Source organism: Zootoca vivipara, chromosome 1, assembly GCF_965207765.1.
Source record: "Zootoca vivipara chromosome 1, rZooViv2.hap1.1, whole genome shotgun sequence".
In the NCBI taxonomy this organism is placed as follows: domain Eukaryota; kingdom Metazoa; phylum Chordata; class Lepidosauria; order Squamata; family Lacertidae; genus Zootoca; species Zootoca vivipara.
This window is the reverse complement of record NC_142582.1, coordinates 9,281,297-9,303,164: the sequence shown is the minus strand read 5'-3', so window position 1 is coordinate 9,303,164 and position 21,868 is coordinate 9,281,297. Positions and strand designations below refer to the sequence as shown.

Sequence of the window (21,868 nt, the reverse complement as noted above, 5' to 3'; positions counted from 1 at the left end):
TTCCCCCCCCCCAAAAAAAAATATTGTCCGGCCCCCCACAAGGTCTGAGGGACAGTAGACCGGCCCCCTGCTGAAAAAGTTTGCTGACCCCTGCACTAGGATCTACACATTTGTAGACCGAATGAAGGAGCATTGAAATGAACACACTAAAAAGCAAGCAAGCAAGTGAAGTGGAAAGCTGGTGGGGAGGACAGGAAGGAAGAAGGGAGAAGTAGATAAAGGAGAGCAGTAGAACGAAGAGGAGTCTTCTCCAGGCTAAACATACCCAACTCCCTCAACCATTCCTCATAAGGCTTTGTTTCCAGACCCTTGATCATCTTGGTCAGCCTCCTTTGCACATGTTCCAGCTTATCAATATCCTTCTTAAACTGTGGGGCTCAGAACTGGGCATAGTATTCCAGGTGGGATCCTACTAAGGCAGAAGAGAGTGATAATATGACTTCCCTTGATCAAATCGGTATACCTTTTTTTTCTGATGCTGCTGCTGTTGCAACACAGTGTTGACTTGTGTTAAGCAGCTTGTGATCTACTAAGACCCCTGGATTCTTTTCACATGTGCTGCTGTCAAGCCAGGTGTCTCCCATCCTATTTTAACCTACCTCACAAGGTTGTTGTAAACCACCTTGAGCTCCAGGGACAAAATTTGGGATAGAAATGCAATAAATAAACAAATGATAAATAATATCTATGCATAAATGATTCCCCCTGTTGAAATTCATTTTATTAGTTTTGACCCAGTTCTCCAAACTCTTAGGATAATCTTGAATCCTGATTCTGTCTTCTGAGGTGTTACCCCTCCCACTTTGGTGTCATATGCCGATTTGATGACCATCTCCTCTATTCTTCTATCAAAATAATTGGTAAATATGTTGAACAACACCAGGCCCAGAGAAAGATCAGGAATTATTGGTGAGCACTCTGGCTTCAGTCAGTCAACTGGCCATATCTGAATCCACCTAACAATAACATCATCTAGTCAATATTTTACCAGCTTCTCCTCAAGAAAATCACAGGAGACATTGTCGAAAGCCTTCCTGAAACAGAAATACACTACATCTACAGCATTCACCTGATCCACCAAGCTTGTAGCTCTATCAAAAGAAAGAAATGAGATTCATCTGGTGTGACTTGTTTTTGAGAAACCCAAGCTAGCTCTTATTAATCCCAGCATGTTTTCTAAGTGCTTACAGACCTACTGTTTAATTATCTGTTCTAGGATCTCTCCTGGTATTGACGTCAGTAGTTGCCTGGGTCTTCTTCATTTCCCTTTGGGAGGAAAAAGGTCCCAGTCTCTGGCCATTGTAAGACTTTATTTTCCATACACAGGGTCAGGGTCAGGTTATCCAGAGGACTACTGCACAGAAAGCAAAGATTTGCATCGGAAATGCTATCATCATCATGATATATATTCATTTTTAGATCAGCATAAGCTGATAATCGCAAGCTCAGTGTTATTTCCCAGAAACGAACTGGGGAAACCACCATAGATCTCGGATGGATAATGAAGACCTTCTGTGGTGACGTGTCGAAGGTGTGGGATCTAACGAAAAGGTGGTGAGATATTTTGGCAAATGCAAGACGACTTCTAGACGGTGAAGTTGCCTTCCTCTAACTACTGAAGATTTCAAAGGGAATGAAGCCCCAATTGTTCTTAAGGTTCCACCTCTTCCCCTCAAAATAGAACAAAAAGGGAAGTGTGTCAGTCTCTCTGTTCAAGAAGCATGAAGCTATATATTGTGACTATCTGCCTTGTTGGCTTCTACTTTGAGCCTCTTCATGGTAAGTGATCTTCCACAGTCTCCCGGCAGCCATTTACTTATCAATTTACTAGTGGAAGGTTGTGTGGGGAAGAGGTAGCAGAGGAACACTGGTCAGAAAGCCTTGGTGAAGAAAAGGCACTTTAACTTTCACGGTGAACATTTCTGCAATCTTTTAAATGTCTCTGTGTGAAGTGGGTTTTTTTTATTGTTTTGTCGCTTCAGTTTAATTATTTACTTGTGTTTTATTTTGTATTTTATTCTGTGAACCGCCTTGGGATCTTTTGATGAAGGGCGGTATATAAAAGCAAATTAGAAAGAAATAAAAATGACAACAGCTTTTTACATGGAAATACGTTAGTTTTGAACTGAACCACTGCTTAAATTCAAAGGATGGGTGGATTTCTGCCAACATCGGTTGGTGCTTCCTGTGGTTTTTGAGGCAAAAACGTAATGTATCCCCCCCCTTTTCATATGCAAAGAAAGCTAACCTTTATCTGTTTATGTACCGCATACTGATAAACCTATGCTTCAACGATGCTTTAAAAACCAACTGTCATTTTTAAAAAGCAGCTGTAGTCAACTATTTCATTATCTAAGTAGTGATTCCAGAAATTTGGTTGTCTAGAGCAGTGTTTCCCAACCTTGGGTCTCCAGCTGTTTTCGGACTACAATTCCCATCATCCCTGACCACTGGTCTTGCTAGGGATGATGGGAGTTGCAGTCCAAAAACAGTTGGCGACCCAAGGTTGGGAAACACTGGTCTAGAGGTCAAGTCGAGAAGATTTGCTTGTCTTACTAAATAAGTCCTTTAGCTGAAGATGTAGCTAGACACCTGCCAGACAAATACAGCTTTTTAGGGTTTCCAATTGTGGCATAGCTCCCCATCCCTTATGACCTTTCCAATATGTCAGTTCTTTTGTTAAGTAAGTGTGATGGTGTGCACCTGGTTAGCGTGGTTCTCCTGTGAACAAGTAGGTACCCCTGCTTGTTCAATACATTTCAAATTAATAAAAACACAGCAACTCCTTCCCACTTAGTTCAGAACATATCTGCTGTTTCTTACATTTAAGGCTTGGAACCTAGATGTTTGAAAGACCTCCTTCCATTTTAGGAGCCTGTCCAAATGTCATATTTCTCAGAGTTCCCTCTCAGGTTCACTGCCTCTGAGGTGGGGCATGCTAGACTGCAGAAAGGGTCTTCTCAGGTCACCATGAAATGCCTCCTCACCCGGTACCAAACTTGGTGCCTTTTCAGGTCAGCCTTGTTTCCAGCATGTTATTTGAGCTGGTTTTAAATCACCTCGCTCTGTTCTCTTCTTCTCTCTTTGTTGTCTTAAACCCCACTATCAAATTTTATATCTTCTTATTAGTATTGTGAGCTCTGCTGGGAGCTGGTTTAAACTGAAGGGTGGCATGATTGCATTTTAAACAAAGAAATAAACAAAAAAAAATTGGGAGTTCATGGGCCAAACTCAGCAACTTCGGTCATTGAATTTTGGGACATCAGGCAGAGCTCTGTCCCACTGCCCAACCCACCACACTCTCCTAAATATCAATTGTTGTTGTTGTTCTTGTTGTTTAGTCGTTTAGTCGTGTCCGACTCTTCCTGACCCCATGGACCATAGCACGCCAGGCACTCCTGTCTTCCACTGCCTCCCACAGTTTAGTCAAACTCATGTTCGTAGCTTCGCGAACACTGTCCAACCATCTCGTCCTCTGTCATCCCCTTCTCCTTGTGCCCTCCATCTTTCCCAACACCAGGGTCTTTTCCAGGGAGTCTTCTCTTCTCATGAGGTGGCCAAAGTATTGGAGCCTCAGCTCCAGGATCTGTCCTTCCAGTGAGCGCTCAGGGCTGATTTCCTTCAGAATGGATAGGTTTGATCTTCTTGCAGTCCATGGGACTCTCAAGAGTCTCCTCCAGCAGCATAATTCAAAAGCATCAATTCTTCGGTGATCAGCCTTCTTTATGGTCCAGTTCTCACTCCCATACATCACCTGGGAAAACCAGTATCATATCAATATTTTATTAATATTTCAAAGAGACAAAAACAACAAGAGAACAGAAATAGAGTTGCCATATTTTGAAGAGCAAAGCCTTCCACATTGGCCAACTATGGATCACTATGATGGCTCTACCCATGAAAAAGAGGACATGTCCTGTAAAAAGAGGACATATGGCAACCCTGTTAAAGTTGTCCATAAATCTAGCTCTTATATAGAGCAAGGCACCTGAGAACAGCAGAAGGGAGACTCAGTGGAGGACAAAGGGCTTGTGTGAATAGTACATCCTCTGGGATTCTGTTCCCCTCTTGGATGCCAGATAGCTCAGTCGGTTGAGCATGAGACTCACAATCTCAGTGTTGTGGGTTCGAGACCCACATTGGACAATGAGATTCCTGCTACTTATTAATACTACTTATTAACACACAATGTTTGCAGAATGAGAAATGTTTTCCATGGGTGAAAAAAAATACTGTTTTCTTTTTAGGTGGCGGCGACTCCTGTTTATCATTTGCATCCAGCAGAGCTTCGCTGAAAGGTACATACTTTTTTGGGGGTGGTGGTGGTGCTTGGATGGAATCTATCTTGCATGCCAAACTTCATTTCTCGCTCTGTTTTTACTATTGTGGATCTAGAGAAATGATACAAAAATTTAGAGGAAATAAATGATGTCTACAATCCTGTATCATTGTTAGGCTGTTTAAATCTTATGCAAGTAAATGGGATTAAAGCAGCCTGTGTTATGGGATTGGAGCTAAGGATTGTGATCCAGTATGCATGTATACTTAAGCACCACTGAAAGCAACAAAGATTAAGCATGCCTAATTCTGAGCTGGATTGCACGTAACATGATTTAAGAAGATTCATAACCATGGACAAAGATCTGACCAAGTCAGTTTTAAACTTTGAGATATCATCCAGAAGATCTGTTCAGAATAAACTATTTTGGCTGGTATTTTATCACATTTATAAACTGCAAGATTGCAGCCTACAGACTGGGTCATCAAATGATCAAGCTCCGTCCCTGGCAAGGGCACAGAAGAGCAGAAAACTGAGAGTGAAAGACTTAGAAGAACTTTAAAACTTTCTATGGCAAACGAATGCTTGCTAAAATTAAACCATACAAATACGAATATCGTCATCATCATCATCACCATCAATAATAATTCCATTTATATGCTGCCCTTTATCAAAAGATCACTGGGTGATGTGCAACATTAAAAACATATTTCATGGAGCAAAATAATAAAATAATAAAACAACAATAAAATCAAAGGATGGTAATAGATAGCATAATAATAAAAATAGCCATTAAAATTCAAATGACTTTTTTGCTTACGCAAAGCAGTTGAGCAGTTTTGGAAGATTTAACTGGAAATTCTTGGCTGTAGAGCAGAGATAGCCAAGATGGCTGCCTCCAGATGTTGTGGACTACAACTCTCATCATCCCTGGTCATCCTAGTTGGGGCTTATGGGAGTTGTAGTCCATCTTATTGGGTATCCTGGCCATAGGTGGGCATAGATCAGGCATCCCCAAACTTCGGCCCTCCAGATGTTTTGGACTACAATTCCCATCTTTCCTGACCACTGGTCCTGTTAGCTAGGGATCATGGGAGTTGTAGGCCAAAACATCTGGAGGGCCGCAGTTTGGGGATGCCTGGCATAGATGTTCCTGCTGCTTATGGTAGCTCATGATACAAGTTATAAGACCAGAGAAGACACCAGGGATTGGATGTCTAGAAAGAGCATAATTCCCCTCTTTATTGTTCCTCTTTTCCTGAAATGTTCTTTTTGTAAAAAATAAATAAAAATAAAAATAATAGAAGAGATGAAGGAAACAGCTGCTTGTACTTCCAATGGGATTTTTCTTCTATATACTTGTTGAGAACAATTTCATTCTCTCTCCACTTCCAGGGAATCTTACTGCCTCCAATGATGAATTTCCGAGAGAAAACTTCACATTTGACTGCCCCTTGCCACACATTGCTGACGTCTTCCATATAAAACTGTTCAGAGGGCAGCACAAACAGGAAGTCTGTGATCTCTACGTAGACGAAGGGAAACCAAGGGAAACCAATGGGAATGAGATTTGTAATCCAGTGTATTCCGGTGATAAAGTATCGTTTGTTCTCAGAGGTTTGAAAAGGAACCATAGTGATACTTACATCAGCTGCCTACAAATCTATACACCCGTCGCTCATTGCTGTGAAACAATTGAAAAACATCTATATATCCAAGGTCAGTATAGACTGCTTTATCTTTGTGGTCTAAGTGTAACGAGAGTCCTGTTAGTCATTCATCTGTGATAACAGTTACACCTTATAGTAAAGACTAAAGTCTAGAAAGTTAAAACCTCCTTCCAGTATACAATAGAAGGATTTCTATACTACATTTTTAAAAAGTGATATATGAGGTGGAGAATTTGTCTCTTGGCTTATTAATGTGTTGTTGTTTTTTGCATGTCCACCCTGGGGCAGTGTGGCATTATGACGGTAAACCTACAATTCAAATTTACCAGTCAGATCTACTGTGTTAGGAGGAAAACTGCCACATTTCCTCCGAGGTTCACGAGACTAGGATGGTGGACAGTTCAACAACTTTCTCTGTGCACCTTTCCTCCATCTGTAACTGTGGCCTTACCCTCACGAGGGAAAGGTGTGGCTGGTAGAGATGGAGTAGAAATTCGATTCAGTTTGCATTTAAAGGCGAATGGATTGAATTCACACTTCCCAAAACGATGCTCCAACCAAATTCCAAGCCATCGCTTGAAGTTTGCACTTCAGCGAATGTTGCGATGCCGTTCTTCTGTCAAACAATGTTTAGCCAGCTGCATATATCAGGGGAAAGTTTGCATGCAAATGAGTATATTAGTAATATGAAATTAGGGGAAATTGCTTGAAAAAAAAATGTGTACATTAGTCGAAACCACCTGGGAGAAATTTAGTAAGGCTGTTGGAGTTTCGTGAGGATTGTTTCATTTTTAGAATAAAGAACTGAGTTTAAGATTGGAGAAATCATAAAATGAAATGGCAGGTCCTTCCATCCCTAGTCACTAGGACTAAGGAAGACTGGCAAAGAAAGAAAGAAAGAAAGAAAGAAAGAAAGAAAGAAAGAAAGAAAGAAAGAAAGAAATGTACAGACAATAGAGGTTGATCTTAGGCCTGAAGATCTAATAATAACTATATATTTATTTTTTCAGAAGATGCAGAAGATTCAAAAGTTTCAGAAGACTCCTGCTTGTTCTCAGAATCTGCATCATGGCTACTCATTGGGCTCACTGTTTTTTCCATTGTTGCCTGCATCTTCTGTTTCATAGCATGCTGCCTCAGAAATGTGGTAAGTGATCTGAACAGCCTTCTTCAAAGGCTCCTAACCTGTCCCTGCGAGATGGAGTGACATTTGGGCTTTCGTTTCTCAAGATGCAGAGTCAGTAACACAAGTCAGCACGTCAAATGGAAACTGCTTTGATGAACAAATTTGAGCCATTTATTTACTACCGGAATTCGGTCACCGGGGACAGCAGTTTCTTTCAATTTCTCTGAGACAGAGCTGCTTATCGATTTAAAGACCTGGAGCTTGAGGAAAGGGGGGGAGAGGGGGCTTTGTGAACATCAGCAAAAACGACCCGAGGAAGCAATCCCCCTTATTGCTTCCTTCCAAAGGAGAAACAAATAAGTGGTGTGCCCCGGCCAGCTCTGAAGTCATTTGAGCAGTCTTGGTGAGAAGACAGTGAACATAGTTTATTTCTTCTTCCACTCAATCCGGCAAAGTGCCTCCAAGTCCATTTGGGATTCTTCCTGTTTGAAAGTAGGCATCAGGGCCAGGACACATCTTGTTTTTCCTTCATAAGGAAACATGTAGATGTGCCCCTCCTTTTTTTGAGGGTGGGGATTGTGTAGGTACACAAGGAAGCTTCCATTGATACCAGCTTCCTGATTTGTGTACACAAGGCCAAAAAGAAAGATAGACGGAATGTGACATTCACACCATAGCTGCCAAGTCTCCCGTATTCCCCGGGAAACCCCCATTTTCCCAGCTGTTTCCTGCTGGCAGCCCAGATTTAAAAAAACCCCGTAAATCCCCCGGATTCTTACTGGCCCAGGGAAGCTCCATCTGCGCATGTCTGAAGTCTCCGAACATGTGCAGAAGCGATTTCTGGCACTGCGGCCATTTTGGAAATGGGCAGAGCATGCGTAGAAGCGACTTCTGGTGCTGCTCTGCCCAGTTCCAAAATGGCCGCAGCGCGACTTCCGGTGCCGCTGCCGATCCCGGAGTTTTCAGTCTGGGAGTTGGCACCTATGCATTCACACGTAACGTTGTTCATCCATCCCAACACCAATCTGAATGTACGTGTGAATTGGCCCTTGGAGATGAATCATAGCTTTAGCAAACTGTAGAAAACCTAAGATGGGAAAGTTAAGTGTGTTGAAACCATAGCCATATCTATATGGAGGGCTGTCCCACTTTGAGCATGAATTAGGACACGCCAGCCTGGTCTATATGGGTATACAGTGGTACTTTGGTTCTCAAACTTAATCCGTTCCAGAAGTCCATTCCAAAACCAAAGTGCGCTTTCCCATAGAAAGTAATGCAAAACAGATTAATCCATTCCAGAATTTTAAAAACAACCCCTAAAACAGCAATTTAACATGAATTTTACTATCTAAAGAGGCCATTGATTCATAAAATGAAAGCAATAATCAATGATAAAAATTAAAAAAAAATTTCTTACCTGCACTGATGATAGTCATTGTTTGGATTGGGGGGGGGGGGCTTTTTATCTATTTCTGCAGTCACACAATCAATCAGTAGCTGAACTAGGTTCCACACAGTCATGATAACAAATGAACCGAAAAAGCCTCAAAAACAAATAACACAAAATAAATAGCATAAACAAAAGCGCCAAACTGAATCAATTCCGGAAGTCCATTTGACTTTCGAAATGTTCGAAAACGAAGGTGCAGCTTCTGCTTGGTGCAGGTGCCCTGGAAGCAATAGCCGACAGCCACATCGGACGTTTGGCTTACGAAAAACGTTAAAAAACCGAAACACTTACTTCTGGGTTTTTGGTGTTTGAGAACCAAGCATAGCTGCCAAGTACCCCGGTTTCCCCGGGAAACCCCCCGTTTTTACTTACCTTTTCCTGGTGGTCCCCCATATCACTTCGTCTCCCGTTTTTCTCCGTTATTTTCTCCTGCCGGTGGCCATTTTTTTTCTTTCCGATTTGCCCTTCTATGGGCACCAAAAATGGCCGCCACCGGCTTCAAAAATCGCATCTACGCATGTCCGGAAGTGCATCGACGCGACTTCCGTTGTTGTCGTCGGCCATTTTGGGTGCCCATAGATGGGCGGAGCGACACAGGAAGTTGCGTCGATGCACTTCCTGACATGCGTACAAGCGACTTTCGAAGCCGGCGGCGGCCATTTTTGGTGCCCATAGAAGGGCAAAGCGACACCGGAAGTTGCGTCGACGCAACTTCCAGTGTCACACGGCTGCTGGTCCCGGATTCTGCAGTCCGGGACTTGGAAGGTAAGGAACCAAGGTGTTTGAGAACCAAGGTAGCACTGTAGATAGAAATCAGCAATCTAAAATCTTTAATTTCTCTTTCCAGGTTTGCCGCCATGTCACGAACTCTCATGACTACAACAATGAATACATGTCCATGGCAGCTGTGAAGCCCATCTAATAACCCACCACTCAGAGGTAATGCACAATTCTATCAGTGGTGTACGGACCATGGACTAGCCTAGTTCCCCCCTAGTTCTCGGCAGGACCTTTCTGTGTACCAGGTTCCGTGTATCTGTGTGCATGCGCCCCCCCCCCACCTCTGTAAAGGCTGCAAAACTGAACGACCCTGCAAAGCAATACACACAAATGAGCAGGAAGTGGCTGCTTGAAGCAGAACTGCAGGACCCTCCCCCTCATATATATGATTTTCAGCTATATACATTTCAATAGTTTTACAATAATCTCAACATTTCAAAACTTGACTTCCTCCTCTTTCTGCAATGCAGTTCTGCAGCTAAGTAATGTCTACAAAGATGCATTAGTGAAAATGCCAAAAAAGAATGCATTATGCTGCAGAAAATTGCTTTGCGAAAATGTGTACGTTAGGCAAAATTGCACACACGGATGTGCATACTAGCAGAAATTCGCACTAAAATGCCAGTGAATTTTCATGAGGACTTGTTTAGGAATGAATAAATCAGAAGCCGACATGGAAATGTGAAGGACTGAACTTAAGACTGTAAAAATGAGAAACACAGAGGAACCCCAAATGCTAGCTGCTACCTCTGACATTTTATTAAACCATGGTCTCATGAATTGATTGAGGAGCGGATATTATTTGTGGTCCATCAGGTTAAAAAGTAATACAATAACTTTAGATCCTTCTGTCACAGGGCCTTTTAATTTCTCCCAGGTGGTTCAGAGCTTCAGTTTAAGGCGTGGCTTCTGGAGCGCAGCAGAGAGAGGGCAATGAGCAAGAAACCTCTGTCCACCTTGCAGTGTTCAGTTTGGGCCTCATGCTGCAGCCTCATTTCCCTGTTGCATCTTGCCCAAACCATTCTTCATGTACGAAGCACCCAGAACATGCCCAAATTACATTGATCAAATTTAATAGGTCTGTGTTTGCTTTTCAAAAGGGTTTTCTTTCTTCTTTTCGCAGCTATTCAGAAAGCAAGGCTTTCAGGGCCGGATTCAGCTAACCGAAGGACTGTGTGCGCACCATATATTTAAAGCACATTTCTCTCCAAGAATCCTGGGGACTGTACTTTACCCCTCACAAATAATCCCCAGCACCCGTAACAAACTAGAGGGATGGACTCAACTAACTTGGCATGCTACCAGAAGCCAGCGGAAGGGCTTTCGCTTGCACAACAGAGCTTCCCTTTCTCCTCCCTGCTCTGGCTACCCCCTGTCCCTCCCTGAAATATGCTCTGGAGAATTGGGAGACCTCCCAGAACAGCATGGCACGGAGGGGAGGAGAGGGCGATCATTCCGTCAGACATGCTTTTGCTGATGGCACAGTCGGAAGAGCGTGACGTCGAATTCCTCCCAAAACCTTTGATGGCAGGTTTCCTGTTCTCCATTTAGGGACGCGGGTGGAGCTGTGGTCTAAACCACAGAGCTAGGGCTTGCCGATCAGAAGGTCAGCGGTTTGAATCCCCGCGACGGAGTGAGCTCCCGTTGCTCGGTCCCTGCTCCTGCCAACCTAGCAGTTTGAAAGCACGCCAGTGCAATTAGATAAATAGGTACCGCTACAGCGGGAAGGTAAACAGCGTTTCCGTGCGCTGCTCTGCTTTCGCCAGAAGCGGCGTAGTCATGCTGGCCACATGACCCAGAAGCTGTACACCGGCTCCCTCGGCCAGTAAAGCGAGATGAGCGCCGCAACCCCAGAGTCGTCCGCAACTGGACCTAACGGTCAGGGGTCCCTTTACCTTTACCTTCCTGTTCTCCACTTCCCCAAACCCCAAGAGCTGAGATATATATATCTATATATCAGTGGACTCCCGTAAAATAACCAGCAGTATTACGCCAGTATGCCATGTGGCTGGACTATAGCCTCCTACAGAAGAATAAGAGATGGCTGGAAGACACCTGAGACTTGTTGAGAACACTCCCAGCCCAAGCATTTATGTGCAAAGTCTCTGCAGATCACCCTTTTGCGGTGCACGGAGGGTGAGGGTCGTTGTTTCTCTCCCCATGGGTATTGTGGGAGAACTGTGGGTCCTTCCTGGTGAGAACCAGGAGCTTTTGGGGTGACGAGTGTGTCATGTCGCCCCATGTCATGTGAGCTCAAGCTGAGGAGACAGCACTGGACGTCTGAGCGCTTCTGCTACCTATAAATACATGCTCCGGACAGAACCATCCATGACCTGAGAGAGATGTTGGGGCATCTCCACCTTTCCTTGGGCTGCTTAAGAAAGAACGGCATGCTCTGAGGGAAGGCAGAGGTGAGGGAGCCAGACAAGGGACCATCACAAACCACCGACTTCCAGTTGGCTTCAGAGGACTCTGCCACTCTATGTTTTATGTAACATATTTGCTTGGGTGTTTGAAAATTGTAGACTGCCCTTGGATGACTTGGCAGAAAGGCAGTATCTTAAGTGAATGAATGAATGAATGAATGAATGAATGAATGAATGAATGAATGAATGAATGTTTGCTAGGTGGGGCTGATGGCCTCTGAGGTATTTTGGATGTGCTAGTTGTTGCTATGGTCCCCATGTGTTAGTTCCTTCCATTTATATTCATGTTTAAGAGGGCATCTTATTCTTGTCTGTGCTGCTCTAAAATGTGGACAGCTTTACTCTCTTTTTGTTGCATTTGACACTTATTTGCGGTATTTTTTAGGATGTTGTAAACTGCTCAGAGGTTTCTGTGAAATATGAGGTGGCATGTAAATCACCTGAGTGAATGAATAAAAAACTATGTTGCCGCCACCTCCCGCACAAACCACTGGCACGTGCTCCCCCCCAAGTTGCCCACGATGGAATGTATCCCCCCCAAACCCTGCCCCACCTGCCCTAGACAGAAACCTTCGGCCAAATTTCTAGCTGGAACACCTAACAGAAGGGAGCTTGTGAAAATGTGCTTCCTTGTTGAAAACAGGCAAATTTGTGACTGAGAGTCCTCTTTACACCGACAGTGCAGAAGATTGAAAAGAAATTTGCTGTATAACATATGATCAGGTGTTCTGGGAAAATTCTTTATTATAGGTCAACTCATCATGCAATGAATTTATTATCCGTTTGTTCAGTTTATGTTGCTGACTCTATATTATGCTATGCTCTATATACTGCTGCAACGCAGGCCTGAAATTTGTCTTCCTAGTTTAGCCATAGCCAAAGGCTTCCATTTAATAAATGGCATTGACTACTCTACGTGAACAGCTTGGGTTCAAATCTTACGGCAGTTGTCAAGAGACCTGGGCAGGACAATATTTTTTAAAGCTAATTGATATGTGTAGATGCAAATATACAAACAATTACTCTAATTTAAATAGTGGACCAGGTGACTTGTCTGTGCTTGCTTATTCTCTTCTGCCCGGATACTGCTACTGTTGGGCAGCTTCGAAGGTCCTGCTGATCTCCATTCTTCTCAACATCTGTCTTTAACCTGAACTTGGACAGAGGACTGTTTGAGGTCCTCGAGGACCGTTCTCTGTTAAAGTAAGGAACTTTTCCGTACTGGTCTCCCTGATGCTAGTCCAAACATCCTAACTAGTATATTACACTGGTTGCCAACAATGTGACATCACAATAACAGGATGTCATGACCACAGCATGACCCCATATTGAACCCTTTCCCATAGCTGCCAAGTATCCCGTTTTCGCCAGGAAACCCCCTTTTTTTCCTACCATTTCCCGGTGGTCTCCCGTTTAGGTTTTTATCCTGATATTCTCCCTTAAATCTGCTTCTGCCAGAGGCCATTTTTCTGGTGCCGCTTTGCCCTTCTATGGGCACCAGAAAATGCCGGCGCCGGAAGTCGCTTCTACACGTGTCCGGAAATACATAGACACAACTTCCAGTGGCGCTTTGCCCTTCTATGGGCACCAGAAAATGGTGGCGCCTGTGCTGGAAGTCGCTTTTACGCATTTCTGGTCATGCGTAGAAATGACTTCCAGCGCTGGTGCCACCATTTTCTGGTGCCCATAGAAGGGCAAAGCGCCACCGGAAGTTGCGTTGACGCAACTTCCGGTGTCGTGGGCTGCCGATCCCGGATTTTTTCGTCCAGGACTTGGCAGGTATGCCAGCATTGAATATTCCCCCACTGCGCCAGCGACTTCAGAAGCAAAGACCTCTTGCAGATCACCATCATACATCCCTAACACGGGAAAGAGACACACACACTGGCCTAGAAACAGCATCTCCTCTTAGCGACAGGCCTCAGCTGTCAGCCTCAGATCCCATCAGCTGCTGTCTGACCACAACAGAATTAGGCTCTTCTGATCTCTGGGAGCTTCAAGCCATGTTTATGCTCCTAAGGGCCGTTTGTTGTTGCAGATTTATGTAGCGCAACACTTTGCCAGCTCTAAGGCAAGGTCCATGTGTGAGAACCCCTCGCTTCTGCCTGCGATAAGGTAGCTTTGATATATATCGGATCACTTAAGTACAGAAGGTTTGCTGATAAGGGAGAGCTGAGATGCGTGTGCAGAATTGCTTTGAGGAAAGAAGGAATTGCTGATAAGAGAATTCATAGGGTTTAAGAAAACCGAGTTACAAGAATGAGGTCCGTGTAAGGACAACACGGGCTGATAAGGCTATCAGGGTCTCCTAACCCTGATGCTCGCTTCTGCCTCCATGCTTGGAGGCTGTTGCTTCTGAAGACCAGCTGCTGGAAACTGAAGCATTAAGACAATAATACCATATAGGTAGCTTGCGCGAAGTCCATTGCACTTACTCCAGGCTAGAAATTGGATCGGTAGGAGCACTTGAGATGTGGTCTGAAGGGAAAGAGAAATAAAAAATACCAGCCGCCAGGAAAACCAGTTATGATATGAGCAAGGGTACGAGGGTAACTAACCCATTAACCAGAGGCCTTGGAAAAGGTGAGAAAGTGGGGATGGAGAGTAGAATGGTCCTGACCTAACAACCAGAGGCCTTGGAAAAAGTGAGAAAGTGGTGCAACCTCAAGTTATGGACGTGATACTAGGGAGAGGGGCCTTACAGACAGGGGTTGATGATTCTCACGTGAGAAGCCAGATCAATAAATAACCGGGTATAAAATACACTTCCGTGTTGAAGAGAAATATTTCAGGTAATGTCTGAATGTAAGATAAAGAAGGGTAGTGATTAATGGATATCCATGAGGTTATACATATATGCACAATATATAATAAACGTTCTAGAATCAGATAAATAAGATAAAGTACTTAAATAATACTCGTATGGTGAATAATAATATGTACAGAAAGCAATTATGTATTATGTATAATATATAGTTACTAGTATATATAAGGATATATATACTTGGGTTCCGATTCTGCTGGTGGGCTTCACATAGGCGCTTGGTTCTCCATTGTGAGAACAGGATGCTGGAGTAGGTAGGGCCACTGATCTGACCCATCAGGCTGCTCTTAAATTCTTAATTTATCTTCCCCGAGGAAACACATGATGGAAAGAAGGAGAAATGGGAGTCTGCTGGATCAGGCCAATGGCCCATCCAGTCCAACATCCTGTTCTCACAGTGGCCAACCACATAAAAACAATTCATTATCCATACCAAATGTTGGAGAGGTTATGAGGCTCTTGGCTCAAACAGGCATATGTGGTGGGGCTGTGTCACTATTAAAGCTTTGTGGGAGTCTGCATTTGCAAATATATCTGTGCTTGTTAGCATCTTAATTTGGACCCAATGCTAGCTCTCTTGTCCCTGGAGACCGATAATGATCTGAATATCATAATAAAGAATCAGTCGTGTTCTTATTATCAGCCACTCAAACGAAGATTTCTGCTATATCAAGAACAGGGACTGGTTTCCATGTTTGTTGTTGGTTAAACAGAGAGCCTCACTCCCCCTAAAAGCATGGTTTGTGGGCAACTTGGTTGCATAAGTTATGTAAAGAAATCTACCTCCTCAGCTAAACCTCCGCTAAACACATAATTGATCTTCCAAGAGATATAATAAACCCACAAGAGAAATCTGTTTGTTTATGTTTATGATTTGGGGGTATTGTTTGGAAGGAATTCTTTCCAGCTAATTTGTAGAACTTAACTTTTCTTTTTGAATCCTGTGATAAGTTGTTCTTTTTTCCTTGCATCTCTTCGCTTTTGTACTCCTCAGATGTTAAAATCAATGATGGATATATAAATATATATTTATACATTCTTTTTGCCAATCCCCTCATTCAGAGGGGTCAGAGGTTCCCCACCTCTCGTGTATAGAATTGCATTCTGAGAGAACATTGTATTAAATTGCCATTTCCCTCTTGAGCTGAAATTTAGAGGTCTGCATTTCTGTTCTATGATTATCAGTTCAATTCACTTGGGGGAGGTGGGAGAGAAAAGATTAGTCAGTTTTCGCAGTAAAATAAATTAGATGGATCAGCACTTTTATATATTCACACATACATAGATATAATGAATGCATAAAATCAAGGTGCAGAAGAGTGGGGAATTTTCATCTAAATTACTATCTCCATGCTATTTAGTGCCTTAGCAAAGCAGTAAGTTCTCAGACGGCCGGGGATATCAACTTTTAACATGAAATAAATCAGTTCTAATGATCAAGGCGAAAGATTTAACTGCAGCGCACATTAAATACTATCACTTTTTTAATATTAAAAAAACCCCACACATTGACATCTTTGAAATACTGAGGAAGATTCATCATGTAAATCCAACCTCCGTTTTATGGAGTTTTATTTTTCGAAAATGCAAAGTACTCAGCAGTTCCAATCTCAGACACTCAATCAGAATCTGCCTCTTGGAAACTAATCCCCATGAGTTCATTTTATGATCATTCAGCAGATACAGATTCTGCACCCCCCCCAATTTCACCCCTTAATATTTACTGCCAATGTCATTTAACTCTCAGCCCCATATGTTCAACCATAGGATATAGCGTTTCCAATAGTTGTCTCCAATAATTCTGACTGACATCACATAGCCACCAAAGGTGACAGAAGATTCGAAGTAACGTCTCTCCAAAGAACTCTGATCTCATTCAGCTGACTGGATGGGAGAGAATTATCCAAGAAAAGCTTAAGACACAGGGCAAACGAAAATATACGACTGGGGAGGCAGATGATGCGTTCTTCTCTTCTTGGTTATACAGTGGAACCTCGGTTTATGAACACCTCGGTTTATGAATTTTCGGTTTACGAACGCTGCAGACCCATCTAGAACGGATTAATTCATTTTCCATTACTTTCAATGGGAAAGTTCGCTTCAGTTTATGAACGCTTCAGTTTATGAACAGACTTCCGGAACCAATTACACCTATGCTTCAGTTTATGAACGCTTTAGTTTATGAACGCTTCAGTTTAAGTACTCCGTGGACCCGTCTGGAACGGATTAATCCACTTTCCATTACTTTCAATGGGAAAGTTCGCTTCAGTTTATGAACGCTTCAGTTTAAGTACTCCGCGGACTGTCTGGAACGGATTAATTCATTTTCCATTATTTTCAATGGGAAAGCTCGCTTCAGTTTATGAACGCTTCAGTTTATGAACAGACTTCCGGAACCAATTGTGTTCATAAACCGAGGTACCACTGTACTTCCCTTTAACAGCAGATTGCATTTGACCTCCTACAGGACTAATGCATACTAGACACATAGCATATGGTGATCACTTTAGGTTTCATGCTTCTTGCTCCTGCCAAACGTGTTATCTTGTTTCATTTGCCATAAGCCCTAAGCAAAACAGGATGTTTCAAGGCATACTTCAGCACCTGCTGGTTTCTGCTGAGGTGCAAAATTACAGGCTCAAGTGACAAAACCAAAGGCAAAAGGAGACAACGAAGGCCTTGGTTTGGTGCTCAAAAATTGGGAATGAGCTTACTTATCCAATATGAGCCAGGAGTAGCATAGTGCTTAACAGAGTGAGCAGCAAATCGGGAAGAGGACACTGAGGTCCAGCACCGAGGGCCTTGTGGCAGTTCCCTCACTGCGAGAAGTTAAGTTACAGGGAACCAGGCAGAGGGCACCCTGAAAGATCCCAGAATTGTTGAGCTTCTTCTTCTTCTTCTTCTTCTTCTTCTTCTTCTTCTTCTTCTTCTTCTTCTTCTTCTTCTTCTTCTTCTTCTTCTTCTTCTTCTTCTTCTACAAAAAACCAGCAAATTTTTTATTTGACTTGCCTAAGCGCCGCCAGATCTATGGCAGCCCTAGCCAGAAGCAGTGGTTGGTCCAGAGGGTGGCAACACAAGAACAGGGCCTTTTCTGCAGTGGCTCCCTGTTTGTGGAATACTCTCATCAGGGAGGCCTGCTCGACGCCTTCGTGATACATCTTTAGGCGCCGGGCGAAAATTCACCCAGGCTTTTGACTGGTTGACATCTGATGCCCTTTTAGATGTCTTGTGGGAGGGGAGATTAGTGGGCTGTTTTTGCTCTTATTTTTATTATGTATTTTGTGGTGGGTTTTTTTTTTTAACATTGTAATTTCATGTTGTGAACCACCCTGAGATCTATGGATGAAGAGTGATATACAAATTTAATTGATTGATTGATAATAACTATTCCCTCAATACCTCAGTAGTGATGTATGGAAGTGAGAGCTGGACCATAAAGAAGGCTGATCGCCGAAGAATTGATGCTTTTGAATTATGGTGCTGGAGGAGACTCTTGAGAGTCCCATGGACTGCAAGAAGATCAAACCTATCCATTCTTAAGGAAATCAGCCCTGAGTGCTCACTGGAAGGACAGATCGTGAAGCTGAGGCTCCAATACTTTGGCCACCTCATGAGAAGAGAAGAATCCTTGGAAAAGACCCTGATGTTGGGAAAGATGGAGGGCACTAGGAGAAGGGGACGACAGAGGACGAGATGGCTGGATAGTGTTCTCGAAGCTACGAACATGAGTTTGACCAAACTGCGGGAGGCAGTGGAAGACAGGAGTGCCTGGCGTGCTCTGGTCCATGGGGTCACGAAGAGTCGGACACGACTGAACGACTAAACAACAACAATACCTTTGGGTTTTGGCCATGACACTAGGAATTAGGTAGGTGCTGGTGGGTGCAACTGCCTGACCCAGTGCTTCTCTTCACAATGCTGGATCATCATCATCATCATCATCATCATCATCAAGAGAGTTTGGTGTGAGCTGTGGTGGGCCTTCCAGGGATCCTGAGCTCTGGCATTCACCTCACCGTGGCCGGTGCGGATGCTGGTCCTGACTGAGGAAGCAAATGCCATTGCCGACATTCTCTCCCCCAAAGACATGGATTAAAATCTGTGGCATCAGCACATCCAACCTTTGCAAATGCAATTAGGTCAGGTTAGAAGAGTTTTTATGAAGATTGAAAGACTGGTTATATATCGAAAGTATTAAACTCAATATTAACAAGATAAAATTAATAGTTTTGAAATGAGTGATTAACTGCCTTGCTTCCTGGAACGGGAAACCCTAGAGACAAAATCTATATTCTTTTCATTTCTTTATTTAAATAGAAAAGTGTCTCATTGAAGCAAGGAGATTAGGCAAGCAAGGTTTCGAAGAGGGCTTTGGACTTCAAATCTATGTCATGTGGAGAGGTGACTCACAGCTCCTCTCAACTATGAACCATGGCAGAAATGGTGTTCATCCTTGTGGTTTTTGCTAGTGCAGGTAGGCACATGTTTAAGTGACCACTAGCACGCCATGTTGAAAGCAAGGATACTCTAAGGGTGGCCTGCCTTACAGGTTAGTCAAGGGTAATGTGAAGTGATTTGAACACATATAAATGTGGAGTGTTGCTATAGCTCAGGCATCCCCAAACTTCAGCCCTCCAGATGTTTTGGACTACAATCCCCATCATCCTTGACCACTGGTCCTGTTAGCTAGGGATCATGGGAGTTGTAGGCCACTGGTCCTGTTAGCTAGGGATCATGGGAGTTGTAGGCCAAAACATCTGGAGGGCCGCAGCTTGGGGATGCCTGCTATAGCTATTACAGCTGTGATTTCAGACCCTCCAAATGTCCCTATTTTCCTACAGAGGACGTCCCGGTTTCTGATTTGAAACTAGAATGTCCCGCTTTTCCCTTAGGACATGCCTATTCTCATCAAAGAAATATTGGAGGGTATGGTAGGACGTCCCTATTTTCATTGGAGAAATGTTGGAGGGTATGGAGTTATCCAACCACCTGAAGGCAGCCCTGTATAGGGAAGTCTTAAAAAAAAAGTTTAATGCTTTATTATGTTTTTATATATGTTGGAAGCCACCCAGAGTGGTGTTGTTGTTGTTGTTGCTGCTGCTGCTGCTACTGTTGAATAGGATATCCCTATTTTCACCGGAGAAATGTTGGAAAATATATGATTTCCTGCCCACATGGCAACACACCTCTAATCGTAAAAACAAAACAAAACAGTGAAATCTAGAGCCACATTTCACCCTCTGAAATAACCAATGACTTCTGGAATAAGCAACAGATCACCTTTCCCCAAGCGATTGTGGCAGTGTTGTTTTTGTTGTTTTTGTTTTTGTTGTTGTTGTTTAGTCATTTTGTCGTGCCCAACTCTTCGTGACCCCATGGACCATAGCATGCCAGGCACTCCTGTCTTCCACTGCCTCCCACAGTTTTGTCAGACTCATGTTCGTAGCTTCGAGAACACTGTCCAACCATCTCGTCCTCTGTCGTCCCCTTCTCCTAGTGCCCTCCATCTTTCCCAACATCAGGGTCTTTTCCAAGGATTCTTCTCTTCTCATGAGGTGGCCAAAGTATTAGAGCCTCAGCTTCAGGATCTGTCCTTCCAGTGAGCACTCGGGGCTGATTTCCTGGATAGGTTTGATCTTCTTGCAGTCCATGGGACTCTCAAGAGTCTCCTCCAGCACCATATTTCAAAAGATTGTGGCAGTAGCACCTCCAAATAGAGCAGGCATTTCTGAATGTTATTCTAGCAAGCAGGGGCGTAGGAAGATAGGGGCGGTGGGGGCGGGCCACCCCGAGTGGCACGATCCCAGGGGCGCCATCATGGCTGCCCACCCCGCCCCCAAAACATGCACCCTGCCCCTGCGTGCAATGTGTCCCGCCCCAAAATGCACGCGAGGTGGTGTCATGCTTGTGGGTGGCGTGACACCCCTCGCTGGCCCGCCCCTCACCTCCGTCCAGGGAGAGCGCGCGCCACAGCAGGGAGAGCACGCGTTGGCTGAGCAAGCCCCTGCAGCGCCTAGTGAGGTTTTTGCTGGGCAGCTGCCGGGACCGGCTTGCTCTCTCGGCTGACGCACGCTCTCCCTTCCTGCTGCCGTGTGCTCTCCCTGGGTGGAGTTGAGGTGCGGGCCAGTGAGGCGACGCTTGTGACGCCCCTCGCTGGTGCGCCCCTCAACTCCGTCCAGGGAGAGCACGCATCGGCCAAGGGAGCAAGCCGGTCCCAGCAGCCGCCTGGCGAAAACCTCACTTTCCTTCTGGAAGACTCTTTGAGCTCAGTATCCTACACTGTGGCCAAATTCTGCACCTTAGCTGTTAAAAAAACGTAAATCTCTTTTATTGAATAACATATTATAACAATTTGTCCTGCCCTCCGATGATGATATTGCAGCTACAGTTCTTAGTTAAATTTCTTATTCTTTTATGGTGTTTTATTCCGCTGGACCTGTATTTTAAGTATTGTATATTGACTGTTAAAACTCCATATCAGTTGCTTTTATTGTCCATGTAGAGCAGGCATCCCCAAACTTCGGCCTCCAGATGTTTTGGACTACAATTCCCATCTTCCCCAACCACTGGTCCTGTTAGCTAGGGATCATGGGAGTTGTAGGCCAAAACATCTGGAGGGCCGCAGTTTGGGGATGCCTAATGTAGAGAATTATGCAGAATTTCTGGTTTAATATGCTGGCTGTTTGCCGTAATAAATATTGACTTGACTTGACTATGCGCTGCAGGGCTTGCTCAGCCAACGCGCACTCTCCCTGGACAGAGGCGAGGGGCGTGCCAGCGAGGGGCATCGTGCCCGCGCGTCGTGACGTCACAACGCTGCGGAGCAGCACCCCGCCCCTGGGGGTGCCTCCGCTTTGACGCCCCGGGTGCCAAAACGGCTAGCAATGCCCCTGCTAGCAAGCAAACGCCTCCGTTTCCCGATGACTCTAATGCCGGATGACCAGATCTGGCAACGCCACTCCAAATTGGACCCCAAGCGGTTGGAGCTGAAAACTTCGCCTCTCCAATCCAGCCTTGATGACAACAAACACAACGAGACTGCATTTTGTTTGCTCCCTTTCCGTTGGCCCAGGCTTGTAAATCAAACCACCCCGAAGAAGGTTGTTTTTTGCTCAACAGGAAATGTGGTAACGAGATTGTCAGAGGCAGGCTGGAAATCATGATGATACATTTTCATGAGCGTGCCGATTGCCTTGGGTGACAAAGAACCGCAGCGCGTCTGCTGGGAGGAAAACAGAACGTGGCTCGCTGTCTCTCACTTGTTCGCGGGCCTTTGAATTGGAGTCGCTTGTCACCTCAGACCTCATTTCTGT

At 44.3% G+C, this 21,868-nt stretch overlaps 1 protein-coding gene and 1 non-coding gene across 2 annotated transcripts; both read left to right on the top strand.

Moving 5' to 3' along the window:
- The first annotated feature begins 1,588 nt into the window (after positions 1-1,588).
- Positions 1,589-12,651, top strand: LOC118093858 (inducible T-cell costimulator-like). Its single transcript, XM_088670549.1, has 6 exons — positions 1,589-1,779; positions 4,248-4,298; positions 5,675-5,998; positions 6,960-7,096; positions 9,373-9,464; positions 10,429-12,651. Exons 1-5 carry the CDS (start codon positions 1,722-1,724, stop codon positions 9,445-9,447), a joined length of 645 nt encoding a protein of 214 aa, XP_088526675.1. The 5' UTR covers positions 1,589-1,721; the 3' UTR covers positions 9,448-9,464; positions 10,429-12,651.
- Positions 4,074-4,147, top strand: TRNAV-CAC (transfer RNA valine (anticodon CAC)). The gene has a single exon. It is a non-coding gene; the product is annotated as a tRNA-Val (tRNA).
- Positions 12,652-21,868: the final 9,217 nt, after the last annotated feature.

What these genes read in the sequence shown, in the direction of transcription:
- LOC118093858 (XM_088670549.1), top strand. Translation starts at nt 1,722, where the DNA reads ATGAAGCTATATATTGTGACTATCTGCCTTGTTGGCTTCTACTTTGAG. An exon ending in CTACTTTGAGCCTCTTCATG is followed by an intron (nt 1,780 to 4,247) that starts GTAAGTGATCTT and finishes TTTTCTTTTTAG; the next exon opens with GTGGCGGCGACTCCTGTTTA. An exon ending in CATGCTGCCTCAGAAATGTG is followed by an intron (nt 7,097 to 9,372) that starts GTAAGTGATCTG and finishes TTCTCTTTCCAG; the next exon opens with GTTTGCCGCCATGTCACGAA.